The sequence below is a fragment of the Malaclemys terrapin genome, chromosome 2 (genome assembly GCF_027887155.1).
Source record: "Malaclemys terrapin pileata isolate rMalTer1 chromosome 2, rMalTer1.hap1, whole genome shotgun sequence".
Classification (NCBI taxonomy): Eukaryota; Metazoa; Chordata; order Testudines; family Emydidae; genus Malaclemys; species Malaclemys terrapin.
In genome coordinates, this window is record NC_071506.1 from 135,935,720 (window position 1) to 135,953,407 (window position 17,688).

At 41.8% G+C, this 17,688-nt stretch overlaps 1 protein-coding gene across 4 annotated transcripts in view; it reads right to left on the reverse strand.

Moving 5' to 3' along the window:
* The window catches only part of LRRTM4 (leucine rich repeat transmembrane neuronal 4), a 410,871-nt gene extending 393,431 nt beyond the window's left edge, over positions 1-17,440 (reverse strand). For 3 of the 4 annotated variants that reach the window (XM_054016735.1, XM_054016734.1, XM_054016736.1), the window contains exons 1-2: positions 16,799-17,440; positions 13,153-14,699 (exon numbers count right to left, since the gene is read on the reverse strand). In XM_054016735.1, coding sequence (XP_053872710.1) covers positions 13,153-14,699; positions 16,799-16,802 — 1,551 coding nt within the window. In that variant the 5' untranslated portion in view covers positions 16,803-17,440. Of the gene's footprint in view, positions 1-13,103; positions 14,700-16,798 lie in introns of all 4 variants that reach the window. The other variant, XM_054016737.1, reaches the window with a different exon arrangement.
* Between the last annotated feature and the right edge of the window lie 248 nt (positions 17,441-17,688).

The window sequence follows — 17,688 nt, forward strand, 5'->3', positions numbered from 1 at the left end:
CTACAATTAAACAGTTTCACAGCCCGAGCCCCACAAGCCCGAGTCAGCTGGCACAGGCCAGCCGCAGATGTCTAAGTGTAGTGTAGGCACACCCTTGGATGAAGAACAAGGAGTCAGTAGTCTGATATGGTCAGATCTGGATGATTATTATTATCTATATTATGGTAGTGCCTAGAGGCTCCAACCAAGATTGGAACCCCATTGTTGTAGGTGCTGTAGAAACACATAATGAGAGAGTCCCTGCTGCAAAAAGCTTACAATCTTCATAGATAAGACAAAGGGTGGAAGGAGAAACAGAAGCATGGACAAGACGTGGCTTATGGTGCAGGTCAATGGCAGATCCAAGAGTAAAACGCCCATGACCTGAACTCTTGATTCTTCCTGACAAACTCCCCATAGTTTGGGAACACTTGACTGTAGGGATTTGGCCTAGAACCATCTCTATTTGGAAGATGTAATATATGCCAGTGTTATTGAACTGAAAAGGAATTTGTTTTGTATGTCACTGATCAAAGAAATAATTTAGAAATACCTTTCTTTGTTTCTTTATTTTTAATTGAACACAGAATTAGTGAAAGTAGCCAAGTAGACAGGCATTGAGACTAAAGAGGCGGTATGGGGTGGTAAATAGGGCTCTGGTCTATGACCGAAGAGCACTGAGCTCTATTTCCGGTTCTGCCACTAGCCTGCTTGGTAACAGTAGGCAAGCGGTATCACTTCTGCACCCCAGTTTTCCTTTCTATAAAATGGGGATAATGCTACTTACGTAAAGTAAAGTGCTTTGAAAGCTACAAAGAGGAAGCACTACATAAAAAGTAGGTACTTTATAGCTATAGAGCAGATACAAAATGGGCAACAACTAGTTCAAGAATCCACACAAAAGTCTTGCCAACCATGCGCCTTCCCTGACTCAAAAGGGTCACCTGCCACAGGCAGTTCAGACCTCATGGCCACAGGGTCCTTGATCTCTGTGCTGAGACTGTCTATATCAGGAGTTATCAACCTTTTTCTTTCTGAGCCTCCCCCGTCCCGCCAACATGCTATAAAAACTCCATGGCCTACCTGTACCACCACAATTGTTTTTCTCCAGATAAAAGCTACGGCTGGCATTAGGGGGTAGCAAGCAGGGCAATTTCCTGGGGGCCCACATCACAAAGGGCACCATGAAACTAAGTTGCTCATGTTTCAGCTTTAGCCTCAGGTGCTGGAGCTCAGGGCCCCGGGCTGCATCCTGCATGGTGGGGCTTCCGTTTTCTGCCCTGGGCCCTAGAAAGTCTAACACCAGCCATGCTTGGCGGACCCCCTGAAACCAGCTCACGGCCCCCGGATCTCTGTTTGAGAACCACTGGTCTATATGGCAAATATATATTTAGTCCTCATTATTCCCAGGGACTTGAATATTTGTAGCTGTCATACTTTTAAGACTGGGGTATTTTTTCTTTTAATTTACCTTATTCTAATGAAACCACTTTAACGCAACGCTTAGAAAGCATCTCCCTAATCCAGTTTTCAGTGTTTTTTCCCCCTTTAAACTATAGGGAACTTTCCAACAAGTTCAGATGATGCTATTAGGAACCATTGTTTAGGTGAAGTAATCTTGACATCAGAGATACTGACAAAAATCACAAAGCTTTTCGAGAGGATTTAGTGCATTTTTAATCACGATGAACTTCCAGTGTCCTACCCAATGACATTTCAGCTTACCAGACGGGCTACATCAGAGGTTTTCAACCTTTTTATTTCTGACCTTTCCCCTCCCCCCACCCCAACATCCTATAAAAATGCCATGGCCCACCTGTGCCACAAAAACTGTTTTTCTGCATATTCAGAAGATTAAAAGCCAGGACCGGTGTTAGGAAGCAGGGCAATTGCCCAGGGCCCTACACCACAGGCATGGCAGCTGATTATAGATCATCTTCCCCTGGCCTTTCCATCCTTCCCTCATCTTGGATATGCATACATAGTGCCTTCTTTTCAGAGACAACCTGGCAAGAATACTGCTGAGATCTTCACCAGTTAGAGCTTTTCACTTCCGTGCATTCTCCCCACGCAGCTTCATGGTAACAAGGCAAAACTAATTCATTACAGAGTCCTCCCACATAGGTTAGTACTCCCCAGCCCCCCACTCCAGTCTTCCTGCCCCAATGATAGCTGTAAACTCGCTGCTAGGTAAAGTGGCAGAAGCTCCTAGGAATTCACTGGGAATTGATCCATTTTGCTTTTTTGTATACACAGAGAGGGCTACAAGCAATCTAGCTTATTTGGCTGCAGCACAGACAGATGTGATAAAAGCTGATTAGTGTCTAAAATGTTTACCACTGCAACCCATCTGTGTTCAGTCCTAAAATACCTGGCTTGAAATGACCAAGTACCAAGAAGTCAATGGTGCTATAAACAAAGGATACAGGAATTTTTCATGTCAAAATGTTTATCTATAATATGGAGAACTGATCACATATTTATATTATGTAACTCTTGCCTGTAACTCATACAGGTTATGATCTACAGATATCTATCAATAGATAATTATCACACACCTGCAGAGCTGAGTTTTGAACCCTGGAGTCTCAGCTTCAAAAGTAACATGACTACTACTTGAGCTAGAAGAAAGGTTCATTAGCTGTTGATCCACAAAGAGGATAAGGGACCCATCTACTAGGACAGCATCACTCATTCATGTATAGAAAGACAACATATTGCACAACGGTAGCTCAGAGTCAGAGTTTTAGATGGGGATCTCAAAATTGGCTCAGTCAGAAATACTAACCTGTTAACAGCCCGTTTCCAAGTGGCCTGCTGTTTTGGAGACCTCCGCTGGAACGTGCATATGTCTGGGACACCATTGCTGCATCCCTTATTTGGAAGAACTACTCTGCATCATCAGGTGGGAATGGTACATGGGAATAACATGAAGTAAACTTCAGCTTGATTTGTTTTTCTCATTTTCCTGAGAAAGGCAAGGCCCCAGTTACAGCAACAGCAGAACGCTACTGTCCATGTTCCAGTCCCTTGATGTTAAGGACATCAGCAGAAATGTGCCCCTGTTAAAATTTCACCACTAGTTTGAAGGCAAGGTTGGGCACTTTCTTTATCACTGGTGGAGTGCAGCCTCAGTTTGGATACTAATGACCCACCCTGCATGGATCATGAGAAAGGTCTGAAACCTGAACCTTCAGCAACGTAGCTCAGATCTTTACCACTTGAGCTACAGAACTAACTCTCTCAATCAGAAACCGTAGTAGACTTCTCTTCCAGTGGACCAGCCAAAAAAAAAAAAAAAAAAAGGAAGGATGTCTAGTCTGTTACACACAATCATCCCTGCCACTCTGTGAGAAGCAAATGTTAGCCTTTGGCATGGTACAGGTTGTAGAGAGTTCCAGAAAATCTCAAAAACATTCCTGGGAAGGACAACTCTCCTGATCCTCCTACAAGGTCTGTAAGCCACATCTCCTCACTCCAGAAGTCAAACTCTGAGGGATACTCAATAGGCCTTATTCTCATTGACACCGAGCCCCCTTTACACCTCACTAGCAACATAAAGAAGTCATACAATGGGTATAAATTACATTTAAATTCACCTCACACTGGCAGCAGCGATCCAGAGCAAATGGGCCATAGTGTCATTGAGTATCAGGCCCTGTGTGTTATTCAAGAACTACATCTGAACAATATTTCCAGCCACAGGATACGTGCTAATGAGCTTGTTTGCATTCTTTACAGAAAGCACTTTTATTTTTAAAGGGAAAAACAAACAAATAGGTTCCACAAATTTCACTCTTCTTCTGTGAACATTTTCCCTCTAGCCTGAGCTGCATCATGGGCTTAAAATGGGGGGAAAAAAAATAGTTACAATGCTGGCAGCACATCAGAGGCTGCAGCAGAGGGAGAGGAAGAAGGGGCAAGAGAGAAAAGGATGCGAGAAATGAAGAGGGCAAGCTGCACAATTCCACCAACGCAGGGATTTTTCATGGGTCCCATGCAGTGATTATAATAGGAGTGCAAGTATTTTTGTTCTTGGACAAAGCTTTTCCAATACAGTATCCTATCTGTTTCATCAGTCCTTACCATGTATAAAACACATGTGGCATTTCTAGTACTAAGAGGGTGGATGATTATAGGAAGAGAAACCGCATCAGTGATTTTCCTCTGACCACTGCAGGGATGTTTGATAAGCAGGGTAGGATTTGGTGCACTTTGAGAGCTGCATGTTATTTAATTATCAACCTCTGATTGATAAATATTGGCAAGAGCAGATGCAACGTGGTTAGACAGGAAGGGTTGCCCAGTGGTTAGGGTACCACCATGGACTTGGGACATCTGGGTTCAAATTCCTTGCTCCACCACAGTCTTCTTGGAGGATCTTGGGCAAGTCACCGTGTGCCTCAATTCCCCATCTGTAAAATGGGGAGACTAGCACTAGCCTCCCTCAAAGGGGTGTTGTGAGATTAAATATCATGAGGTGCTCATATACCTTGCTAATGGGGCCCAGGTAAAGTGCCATGGTCTTCTCTCCAGAGCCTCACCATTGAGAAATGGTCTCTCTACTGGATGATGTCTGTAGTATCAGGCCTTTTCCTGTGGGAAGAGGCAGAGAGGTGTCTGCCATAGAACACCATCTTGAACTACTTCTTCTCATGCACATATACTTAAAAAAAAAAACAAGAAACTCTTCTTTGCAATTGAAGGCCTCATTATTTCAGACCCCCATTTTTCATTCAGCTTTATACAAAAGGAAACAAACGACAGAGTGGGATTTCCAGGGGCTCAGCAGTGCACACAGTTTGACCCAGATTTTTAGAAGAGTGCAGCTCCCACTTAAATACCTAAACAACGGCCTAATAAGATTCTCAAAAGAGTTCTACACCCAGGAGCTGCCAATGTGGGACAGATGGCCAGATGGTCAGTAGCATGCTGAGCACTTTTGAAAATCTGGCCACTTACTATGATGCTTAAACTGGAGCTGAGCTCATTTAAAAACACGGCCTCATTTGTAAACACTGAGCACTTGAATATCTGACCCAGAGCATGTATAACTACAGATCCCTCCCTAGTGAGTTGTTGACATTCTAATGCATAATCTTCCATTCTCAAAGTACCAATTCCTACAACTGGGCCAAATCCTAAGGACTTTTCCAAGGCTTACCCTATCCTCACTCAGACGAACTTCCAACCGGTTTGAGCTTGAGGTCATCTGCCTGCTGCTGTATCCTACAAACTTAAAAATTCTCACCTCCTTCATACAACCCAGCACTTATACATTGAAACATTTTCCACAGGAAATATTTCATTAAAGAAAACCACATTACTTTTCTCCTCATTCGATTTTCTCATGTAAACACAGAGTCTTTTCAAGAGCATCTGCATTTGGCTGGAAGTGAAGTTTCACCATTTGCACTGGTGAACATGACACACGCAGCGGGGAAGATGGCAGGCTAATCATAATTAGCAGAAAAAGACCAGGAGGCACAACAGTTGAATGGGAGTGCAAGGAACCTAAATTCATTATGCCCATTCTCAGATACGCCAACGAATATTAATCATAAAGGGAATCATTTTCTTTGGTCATGTCTGGAATGATGCCTCAAATGGGTTCCGGTATATAATATACTCTGCTAACAAAGGCAGCCTCCTTGCCCCTCTCATTTTATGCCATTCTCTAGGTATGTAATACCCCTCTTGTCCCATTTCCCCAAGCCACTATTCTCTCTGCAGTCAAGCCCTTGCTAAAGTTTCCCTCCACAAGAAGCAAACAATTATTTCCCTCCACAAGAAGCAAACAAACAAGAATTAAGAGCAACAATTGTTTAAAGCTCTACAAATTTTTCCCTTCTTGGGGTTTTCCATTGTGTTCCATTTTCTCTGGTTTATGCCATGATCCTACAAAGGCACATATTTCCCATGATATATGTGAGCAATCTCACTGATGCCAAGTTAAGCACATTAAAATCTCTACAGAATTACGACCTTAGGCTGTAATAGGACCTTAACATTTGTGTTTTATATAAAACACTGTTAGTGCTTAAATAAATAGATAGTAAATGTCAGTATCATGTCAACATTTCCTTCTGAATTAGGCTTAAAAGTCACATAGTGTCTCAACTTGTGCGCATACATTAGGATTCTTTTAGTGAGTCTATCCTTTTCCAATGGCAAGAGAGGAGGAGGTGAAATTCTGGATGGGTATTATTTAATGTGACTGATTTAGTATGTATCATTGAAAATGACAAATGCCTTGGGCTTTCACCCCAGTGAAAGGGGCAGGAGCATAATGCAGATGAGGTTCTTCTATCTGAACAGGTGGGCTTGTTTGTCAACTGATGAAATGTGGTTAGACTGCAAAGAGAATGTGTAAAAGTGGCACTGTGGGGTTTTAAGTCAATTATGTCTCAACGTTTTTCACATCAGCTGTGCTCCGTTTACAATGAAAATATATATAACTGTCGCCTCGCCTCCTGTGACCCCAGGATCTTAAAATTATTCCCCTAGTGACACTTAAGCAGTCCTGTGTGCCTTCAATGGGCTAAGGAGGGACATGGATCAGAGTTCATGTTAATAATAAAAAATATGGAGATATACCTATCTCCTAGAACTGGAAGGGACCCTGAAAGGTCATCAAGTCCAGCCCTCTGCCTTCACAAGCAGGACCAAGTACTGAATTTGCCCCAGATCCCTAAGTGGCTCCCTTAAGGATTGAACTCACAATGCTGGGTTTAGCGGCCAATGCTCAAACCACTGAGCTATCCCTCCCCCCATTGCACTCCCTATCAGTACCCAGCCCAGGCAAGCTAATGCTCCAACCAACAAACCAAGTTTGGTGATGAATCCTGGTCACGTGCCACCTGAGGCATGTTGTGCATATGCTAAGAAGAAGAATGGGATAAGATCATCTACCTCTCTGGAACTCCAGGAACATCTTTCTTGAAGATGCACAAGAATGAATAGACTTGAGCTCACTCAGTTATAGCTGCATTACCGTTGCATGGCTAACAGGAGTAAAAAGCAGTAAAGTCTTGGTTTTGTCACCAAAGAAAGCAGATAGGTCTCTCACACAGCGGGGCAGACCTGATGAGGTTATTTTTACATAAGAACTTAAACTTATCTTTAAAAATAACGTTCTTTACTCTTTACAGAGGTTTTTACTAGCCAGAACTAAAAAAGGTTAAATTCATTCATAAGAACGGCCACACTGGGTCAGATCAAAGGTCCATCTAGGCCACTATCCTGTCTTCTGACAGTGGCCAATGCCAGGTGCTTCAGAAGGAATGAACAGAATGGGTAATCATCATGTGATCCATCCCTTGTAGCTCATTCGCAGCTTCTGGCAAACAAAGACTAGGGACACCATCCCTGCTAACAGCAAATGATGAACCTATCCCTCCATGAACTCGTTCCTGCATAGAAATCCTGCACTAGGCCTGCATACATCACTTACGTTATGTCCCAATAGATGGCCTACTTCCAGGGCTAAAATGCAAATTAACTGGCACATAGGCCTTGGGTTAAGGAGCAGTAGGTGAAGAAACTTCTGCTAGAAGTGGATTTTTTGTTTGGTTTTGTTTCTTGTAACAGGGTTCCATCTCAAAATATACTTGGATGGGACATGTAACGTGCATCATAATACAGTGTGGCTGATAAAATTGCCTTTTCACTGTAGAGGTGTCATAACTATAAAGGGAAGGGTAATAGCTGTCCTGTGTACAGTACTATAAAACCTCTCCTGGCCAGAGACTCCAAAATCCTTTTCCCTGTAAAGGGTTAAGAAGCTCAGGTAACCTGCTGGCATCTGACCTAAAGGACCAATAAGGGGACAAGATACTTTCAAATCTTGGGGGGGGAAGGCTGTTGTTTGTGTTCTTTGTTTGGGAGTGTGTTCGTTCTCGGGACTGAGAGGGACCAGACATCAATCCAGGTTCTCCACATCTTTCTAAACAAGTCTCTCCTATTTCAAACTTGTAAGTAAATAGCCAGGCAAGGCGTGTTAGTTTTCCTTTGTTTTCTCAACTTGTAAATGTACCTTTTACTAGAGTGTTTATCTTTGTTTGCTGTACTTTGAACCTGAGACTAGAGGGGAGTCCTCTGAGCTCTTTAAGTTTGATTACCCTGTAAGGTTAATTTCCATACTGATTTTACAGAGATGATTTTTACCTTTTTCTTTAATTAAAAACCTTCTTTTTAAGAACCTGATTGATTTTTCCTTGTTCAAGATCCAAGGGGTTTGGATCTTGATTCACCAGGAGTTGGTGGGAGGAAGGAGGGGAATGGTTAATTTCTCCTTGTTTTAAGATCCAAGGGGTTTGGATTTGTATTCACCAGGGATTTGGTGAAGGTTTTTCAAGGTTTCCCAGGAATGGAATCCATTGAAATGGTGGCAGCCGAACCAGAGCTAAGCTGGTAGTTAAGCTTAGAAGTTTTCATGCAGGCCCCTACATTTGTACCCTAAAGTTCAAAGTGGGGATCCAGCCTTGACAAGAGGTGTGAACAGTAGCGTACAAATGAGAGAGATGAAGTATGTGCACACACAGGTGCGCACTGCACATGCCAAAGGAAGTTAGCTGCAGCCTGCTAACAGAGTGGTATGAGCCAAAATTATAAGTCTTGCCAGACAGCTAAATGGAACACTTTGGGCCAGGTGTAACCAATTATGTGCCATTGATCCCAGTGGAGTTGCACCCGTTTATAACAGGTTTGAATTTGGCTCTATATTTGTAAAACTAGAGGTAATTCTCCTTGTTTCACTTCAACAACAACAAAAAAAAGACCATTCTGAAAATGCGGCCATGCAATTTACTCCCCTATTTGCAGGATATAGTCCTGATTCTGTAGAGCACTTAAGAACATGCACTGCTTTAAGCATATGAATAGTCCTGCTGGAGTCAATGCATCTCCTGATCTGCTTAATTGCTCTGCTACACTAGGGCCTAAATGAGTACCCAGGAGTACCTAAATGAGTCTGTCAGTGCCAGTTACATAACTGGCACTGACAAATATGGAGTCTGTATCTATAGTTTGGCTGGGTACATCTAATTATGGGCTCCATACAGCAAAAGCAATAGGTGACCCTGCAGAGCCTATACAGCCCTAGCCCAGGCTTGGAAATCATCTACTGTCTACCATTGTTAGAACATGCCAGCACATTCCCTCGGTTATAATGCAATGAGGTGATTCATTCAGCATTTCCTTCCTGCAGCACACACATTTTTCAAGTGCAGAGATGGTTGCTTTTGCTTCTAAGGGTTTTTGGAGGCAGACAAAGATTTAAAGAAAAAAAAATAGTAAAATCAATAAAAAAAAGTTGAGCAACTTCAATGTGTCCTTAAAAATACTAGCACTTTATTATGAGAACTTGACCTTCTTTTCCCTCTAAATCTTTCTTCTTTGTGAAAGCTGAGCTTGGGCCCAAGGAATGAGCCAGTCAGACCTGTGGGAAATGATAGCCCTGAGTTATGACTCTTGCTCCCTTACAAAATATGAGTCCTTTCAGAAGTATATCTGCCTGAGTATTTAATTATTAATAATATATTCCATTCCCATTTCCCCTCAATTATGAAACCTTTTATTGCTTAAGATACTATGATTTTTATTTCCAATTTGTGAGTACTGCATGGTGCATATCTACCCTTTTACAAGTGGAACCTGGTAGCTATGGAGACGAAGAATGTTAAATCCAAGCCGAGGATAGTATTTCAGCAGGGGCTTATGGATCCTACATGTGTCTTCAATGATCAGGTGCTTTAATGTCTCCCTGAGTCTTCTGTACTAAAACAACTAATGGTCAATAAGTCGTTGTGCAAATACAGGGCCAGATTTCCAGCAACCGTAAACTGAAGTAGCTCCATGGATTTCAATGTAGCTTCACTGATTAACACCAGCTGATTATCAGGCCCATAGAATACACGGTCTGTAGCCTGAATCTGGCAAACATTCACATGCTTTACTCACATGAGCAGAACCACCGAAGCAAATTCACCTGAAGTCAGAGCACCTGAATAGCACCTGAAGTCAGAGACTAGGGCTCCATGGCACTAGATGCTACATAAGCAGTAACAAAAAGGCAGCCCCTGCCCCAGACAACTTACAATCCAAGTATAAGATGAGAGACAATAGCTACAAGAAGAGATGTACGAAACAGAGAGATAGAGCCCATGAAAACAGCAAGACATTAGCGATTAGCAGGAAAAGCAGTGGTTGCTACACACCAGTTGCCCAGCCATTATCTAGCATGTTATTGGCATCACAGCAAGAGATTGAGAATAGGACTGTTCACATGAACAAAGGTTATTAATGTCGTTGGAAGATCATGACTCATGTGATTAACTGCGGGCAACCCTTTGGATGGCTGAAATAACAAGTCTCATCATGAATGTAGGGCAAGATTTTCAGCCTAGCTTCACTGAAGTTAATGGAACCACACCAATTTACATCAGCTAGGGTCTGGCCTGTTGATAGTTCCTCTACCAAATTGACCCTGGAGTCTCCTCTGCCATCACTCATCCAACTAAGCAGGAAACACTGTCTAAAGCTGGCTAACATTTTCCCTCTTGGCCTTGTAAGCCCTGACTTCCATTTAAATGGTCCGCAATATATAGAGCCAAATTCTGCTCCCACTTACATAGGTTCAAATCAGAACTAACCGGTTATTCTAGATTTGCAATGGTGTAACAGACCAGAATTCAGCCTGAAGAGCATAATATAGGGTGGGACCTTTATGAATCTTACATCCAAAGGGCAAACTATAGGTCAGATCCTAAATCTGATCCAATACATCTACACTTCTCCAGTGCACACATTTAGGACTCAGAACATTCTCTAATACCTAAAACACAAAAGTGGTTTTCAGGAATTACAGCACCAGATCCTCAGCTGATGAAAATGCATGTAGTTCCACTGTAGGCAGTAGAGCTACATTGACTTACAGCAGCTGAAAATCTAGCTCACTATGTGAGACTGCATTTAAAGAGAGGGCAAATGTTCCAATTAAATACATTTGTATTAAATGTCATCACTGCTTATATGCATCGGAATGTCTATAGTTTGATTATGAACACACCGGTATTCAGTTATCAAAGCCTTCTAATGCAGGATAAGATTTGAAAATGTGTTGTCAAAAGTGATGTTGCATTTGCCATCTTTTATAACAAACACTGGAAAGGCAAATGGTTTTAAAATCTTGCTTAAATTATTTTTCTCAGTAAAGCAATCAATTGTATCAACCAGATACTAAAACAATGTATTGCAAGCAGGTGACCTCTGTTTGGTGACCTCACCATGGCCTGACATTCTCTCAGCCTTTAATTTTTCATTAAGATCAACTTCAGCATGAAGAAATTATGCCATATAAGCCCTGTGTCAATTGCCAGAGAAGACCCACACCTTACAATTTGTATGCCATGATTTCACACCAGTATAATTTATTTTCAAACCTAAAATGACTTCAGACTTATAGCATCTTCTATGCACTAACACCATTATAGTAATTCCTTTGATTTCAATAGGCTTTGAATCATGCCTTAGAGGGACCTAATTCTCCTCTGAGTTACTCTGGTGTAAATAAAAATAAACGTCACTGAAGTTAATGGAACTACACTGCTATAAAACCTGTGTGAGAACAGAATTAGACCTTGTGAGTCAAATTGCACTCCCAGTGACCCCAGTACAAACCCAGAGTAATTCCACTGACTTCAGTTGTTTTCCACTGGTGTTGCTGACAGCAGAATTTGCACCTGCTTTCTCAATTAATTTTGATGGCAATAATGGATGTAACAGGTCATTCATTTTCAACAGGGATGTTGCTCTAAGAAAAATAACCATGAATCACAGCCTTTCACTTTTTCTCATCAGCCTTTTTTAGGCCAACATGCTCCAAAAGCAAGTGGTGATTTAGGATGCCCAACTTGAGATACCATAAAGAGGCTCTATTTTCAGAAAGTGCAGAATAACTAGCCTCTAAAAATCAGGCCCTTGGAAAATGTCTCCAGTTGGTCACCAAAATCACTATCAATTTTTAAAAATACTTGGCCTTAATCTTTAAAGATGTCTGGTTGCCAAAGAGACTGGCCAAACTCCATTCTGATTTCAACCTGACCCACTGACATCAGTGGGAATATGAGGGATGTGAATCACACACACTTAAAGTTTCCTGTTCGGGTCTCCACAACAACAATGGTCCACCATTGTTTTAATGCCAGTAGAGTGCACACAACATTAAGTTACCAAGTATTAGTTGCTAATAGGACACACTAATTGCCTAAATCCTTTTTACCAAGTATAAATGAGCAGTGGTGATCAAAAGCAACCCCCCTTTTTATTTATCCACGTTCGAATAATTACAGAAAATGTCTATGACAGCTCAACTTTAAGCTGACAAAGTTTAAGGACATGAGACACAGACAATGATGGCTATTCCTGCCTGTATCTACCAAACACTCAGAACCAAAGTGACACCTGGCGTAAGAGGGTAGAACTCTCTTGACCACAATTGAGGTGTATCCACTGAAAGGCAAAAATAGCAGGCACTTGCAAATGTATCTTTTGACTTGGGTCTTCTTCATGACCCCAGTTCAGCAAAGCACATAAGCAAGTGCTTAAATCCACCACTATTCAGCAAAGCAGTGCTTAACTATAATGGTGCCATTGTGCTTATGTGGTTTGCTGCATCAGGGACCAAATGTGGAAATGTTAGTAACAAGTTTAAACAGCATCATCTTTATGAGTCCATTTTTGTGATGTGATCTGGCATAAACTCAGATATAAACACTTTTTTTAATACTACTAGTCTATCTGCATTCTCTTAAATAGCAAGGGCCTTAATCCCCTCCAAACCGGGGAGTGACTCCCGTAAAGCCAATAGAGTTACACCAGTGTAAAAGGGGTACATGCAAGAGGAGAATCAGGCCTCAGATGCCTTTAACATGGCTGTTTATTCCAACTTAATCTCATCCTTGAATGAACTTCTTTCAAGTTTAAACTATTGAAAATAGCCACTGTCACTTCCCTGATTGTTGTAATTTAATTAAATAACCTTTCACACTGAGCAAACCCAAAAGCAAAAAGGCTCATTAATCTTTCTAGTGATTAGAAACACCTCAAGAGCTTCAAACATTTACCTCTCCTTCTCAGCAGCTGAAATGGTTTTAGGAGGATCATGGTTCATACCTCACATTCCCTGGAGCCAGAGATGGTATATGTGCAGGGCCCAGATCCATTAACTGATACATCCATGGTCTCAGAGTTTGTCGGCTTGTAGTCCACGTAATACTCCTGTAAAGGGGAGTTCATTTGCCTTTCGGACTCTCTGGCCTTTTTCCTGCGCCTCTTCATGAGAGAGTGTTGCTGCAGTTGTTTCATGCTGGCTGGGTACCGCTTCCAAGACACGTAGATAACCAACAAAATCATAGCCACTGAAAGAAAGAGGGCGACACTCCCAGCAATGATTTTATGAAAGGAAACATGCTCATACTCTGGTTCTGTTCCAGGTGTTGGTAAGTCTGGAGAAGGAGTGGGCATCACAGAGGTCATTTGATTGTTTTCCAGTTTGAAAATGGTAGGTTTGGGGATAAAGAGAGGTCTCTGGGGTGTTTTAGGTGGCTGGTATGATCTTTCAGTGACCACAACCTGGATTTCGGCACAGATATTATATGTTTCCACAGCATCGCTCACCTTTTCGCCCTGGATTTGCTTAGGACCCGCGCATATCATAGTGCTTTCTTTATTTCCCTTGAAATTCTTAAGCCAAGTAACAAGAGGGCAAATGCTTCGAGTACATTCCCACATATTTCCGGACAGAGTGATGGATATTAGCGAGATCCACGCATTGACAGTCTCCTGAGAGATGTTGGTGAGTTTGTTGGAATCCAAGTTCAGCTTTTGCAGGTTGGGGAGGCATTTGAAGGTTCCAGGTTCTATCCCAGTGATGTCATTCCCCGATAAATCCAAGTTGTGCAAGGAACTCCAAGTCCATGTTAGCCCTTGGTTAATAGACCGGATCCTATTCCATTGCAAATAAATAGAGCGGAGGTTGAAGAGGCGTGGAAAGTGGGCAAAGTTGATCTTTGAAAACTGATTGTGCTCCAAGTGGAGCTCTGTTAGCTTCAAGAGGCCAGCGAAAGCATTACGGGATAAACTCCGCAGACGGTTGTAGCCCAAATCCAGAAAATCGAGATTTCGGCAATCTTGAAAAACTCTGATTGGCACTGTTTTCAATGAGTTCGACCGCAAGTGCAAGATCAAGAGTTTGCGAAGGCCCTTAAATTGCTCAGATTGCAACACCTGCAACTTGTTGTAAGAAAGGTCCAGATTGCGGAGATTGGGGACCGGGTGAAATGTTTTGTTGTGCAGATGGGTAATTTTGTTGGAGCTCAGAATTAATTCCTTCAGCCGACGGATCCCCTGAAATGCATCCTCGTCTACGGAGCTGATGTAATTATGGTCAAGATAAAGCCATACGAGCTGATTCAGGCCTGCAAACTGATTTGATTTAAGCTTCTGGATGCTGTTGTACCGTAGCGATAAGCCTTGAGACCCTCCGGAAATATTCTGAGGGATATCTCTGAATGCATGTGATTCACAGTACACAATTTTGCCATCACATCTGCAGTTCTTGGGGCAAGCCCGCTGAGCCCCTGCGAGCATAAGAAACAGGACCGTAGGCAGTAGCACTAACACCACACTCATGCCTCTCAGCTGCTTAATTAAATGGAAACCTACAATATTAAAAAGAAGACAAATATCCATTGTAAAGCTATTAAAATAAATCATCAGCAGATTACTAACGTCAATGGGGTTTCTGCTAAGGCATTAGTGGTATAGTTGATTTGAAGACAACCTGTTTGGCTCCTTTCTTGCCATGTTCATTGTATAAATGTCTGGTTTTTTGAGTTCCTATCCTACCTTCCCTCACACCCCCACCACTCTTGTTATTCAATTACTTTTGTATGATTTATGACCCCTTAGGATGACTGGGAACCCATTTGCTAGTCACTTGTTCTCCTGTACATCAGCACTCTTCGCAGCTGGTATAACCTTATCATTAGAAGCTGAGGCTTTAGCAATACACATATTTGTCAAGTCACTGTGCTGAATTCACTGTACTATTGGAAAAGGAAATGAGACACAGCTTCTGGTAGTTCAACAAGTAAAATGTTCTTTAATAAACCCAACTGCATGTAAATCTTTCGTAGTCCAATCCCAAACAATTAATATAAAATAAGAGCTACAGCAAGCAGGCCAATATATAATAAAGTTTGTCCCTTGCCTTTAAAATGTCTCTTTATTGCATAATGGAACATTAGATGTAAGCATTACCGAACAGCATTCTGAATAATACTTTTGAGACTGCATTTCATGACTTCTCATTTCCATACATGCACACATAACACAAACATATATGTGTATCTATATCATATAACATTTGTACCGGACCAAGATATCATGCTGATAGTTACATTAACATTCATATGTCATAATAAAATGATCATGATTTATTATATATATGTGCATATGTATCCACACATAGCTAACATGTATATATAAATAGATAACACTATATAGGTGTATATTGTATACACTGTATGTAAATATATATACACTTATATAGGAATGTTGCCTTAAGAGCAGCAAAAACTATGAAGTTTAAAGAGTGAAATTTGAATCTGAATCTCTGCTGCTGATTTTAATCTTTTGCACTTCAGATGTCAGATTGGTTATTTGGTATTAATGCTGTTATGTGAGCACAGTCACATTTTCTACATTGTCTGAATAATCATGAGAAGAGGTCTCAGAAAATCCAACACACACACATAGGCGCGCACACTTTCTCAAAGGCTGTAATAATTTTGGGACCACCAGCTCTCTCCAGAGTTGTAATCTTACTCACAATTAGGCTGCTTTCTTCCATCAGGGGAATTTATCTCCGCTATAAATAGTGGCTTTATTATTTGTGTGCGCGTCTCTCTCTCTCTCTCTCACACACACACACACACACACACACACACACACACAAATACTGTGCTGCAGTTATTTGCTTTTATGGTCCAATTTTAAACCAAGAGGCAATCAGTGCAAGAATTCTTAATCCAAAAAGCTCCTCACTATGTGTCTCTGCCTTTCACTTTAATGGGTAGGTTTTTAATTTAAATCCTGATCTTTCACTATTGGTTATGTGCCAACAGCAGCACAGAAATATGTTTGAGCTATTATAGACTGGAGTGAGGGTGGGGGAGATAAACCTGTCACACTTGAAAAAATAAGACTGGCAAATGACTGCTGGAAATCTAGCAGCTATGTTAGGGATATCTTTTCAGATATCCAGTGAGCCCTTTCAAAACCACCTAAACAACAAAATCCATTACCCCTCCCCCCCCCCCCCCCCCAAAACACACGCTCCTCACAAGCTGCAAAGTGTTAAACATCCTTCCTGACAGCCTGCATATGAGATCTACAGGCTTATTTCATATGAATATAAACCCAGAAGAAATCCTATGTGACTCTCTCATGGATCTATATATGTACTTATCTATGTATGTAGAGGTGTGGGGGTGGGTTATATAGATTGTGAATGTACTTTGTGCAGTCCTTAACTCAGTGCATGCATTTAATTAATTACATATAAAAACACTGCAGGAGGAAAGAAGGGGGAAACGTGATCTAAAAATATAATAGCAAGTACAGTGAGTCACCTGGCAAAGAAATGCACTGCTGCTGTTTAGATTGTTCTCCCTCTTGTAACAGCTAATAATCAGACTGAAAAATATACTGTACAGTTACAACTGTGCTAAGAAGGATACAACAAAAGTTCACTTACCCATCCTTTTGTCATCCACAAATGTATCCCCTTTTTCTTCCTCCAGCTGTTTTCTCCTCTCTGTCTCACTCTTGCTTTTGTGTTTTTTTTTTTAAATTGGTCTCCTTTCTTTAAAGCATTGCAACCTTCATGTCACAGCACAGCTGCCAGTCACATCACCACCATCCGGCGTGCATGCCAGTAACCCACACAAAGTTCCCTAGAGAGGACAAGCAAGAATTTTGGGGATGAGGGAAGGAAGGGATGGGGAAGGGGACGGGGTGGGGAAGACAGGACCAGGGATGGGGGTACAGAGAAGATGGGGGGACCCTAAGCTCTCAGAGCCATTGTGTAAGTCTTTAGAGAACCGACAGCATTAACTGGCAAGCTGCATGTAAAAGCGATAGCACACCATGAAGGTAAGCCAACTTCTCTGGGAGGAATAAGAAAATCTTCCCCGGTACCTAGCATCCCTTATTCTGCTGCCTTTTGCCATTCCCAGACACAGCAATCCATCTTCCAGCTCTCCAGTTCTTGAAGCAGACAGGCCTCCTGCGCTGTATAAGACGAGCCCAGTTTAAAAGCTAGGCAGGATAGGTTTATACATTTAGCTGGTCAGGTTTGAAGTGTTTTGTAGCTGTGCTGAGAAGCAGCTCTTGTCGAATTCAGAAGGCTTTCCAGAGAGTGATGATGCTCTGGAGCTTGTTGGTGCTAATGTTCTAGTTTGCGATACGCTGAGTGCCCTCCACTGGAGAAAACAGATCGCACATTAAAGGCATGAACAAGTGATCCTGTCATTGCTATGCAGACTTTCCCCTTTCAGAAAAGAAAATTAAAGACACAGATTGCTTCTCCCCCCTCCCGCCCCCTACCCCATCTCCCTGCCTAGATTATTATATGTTGATGCCGTG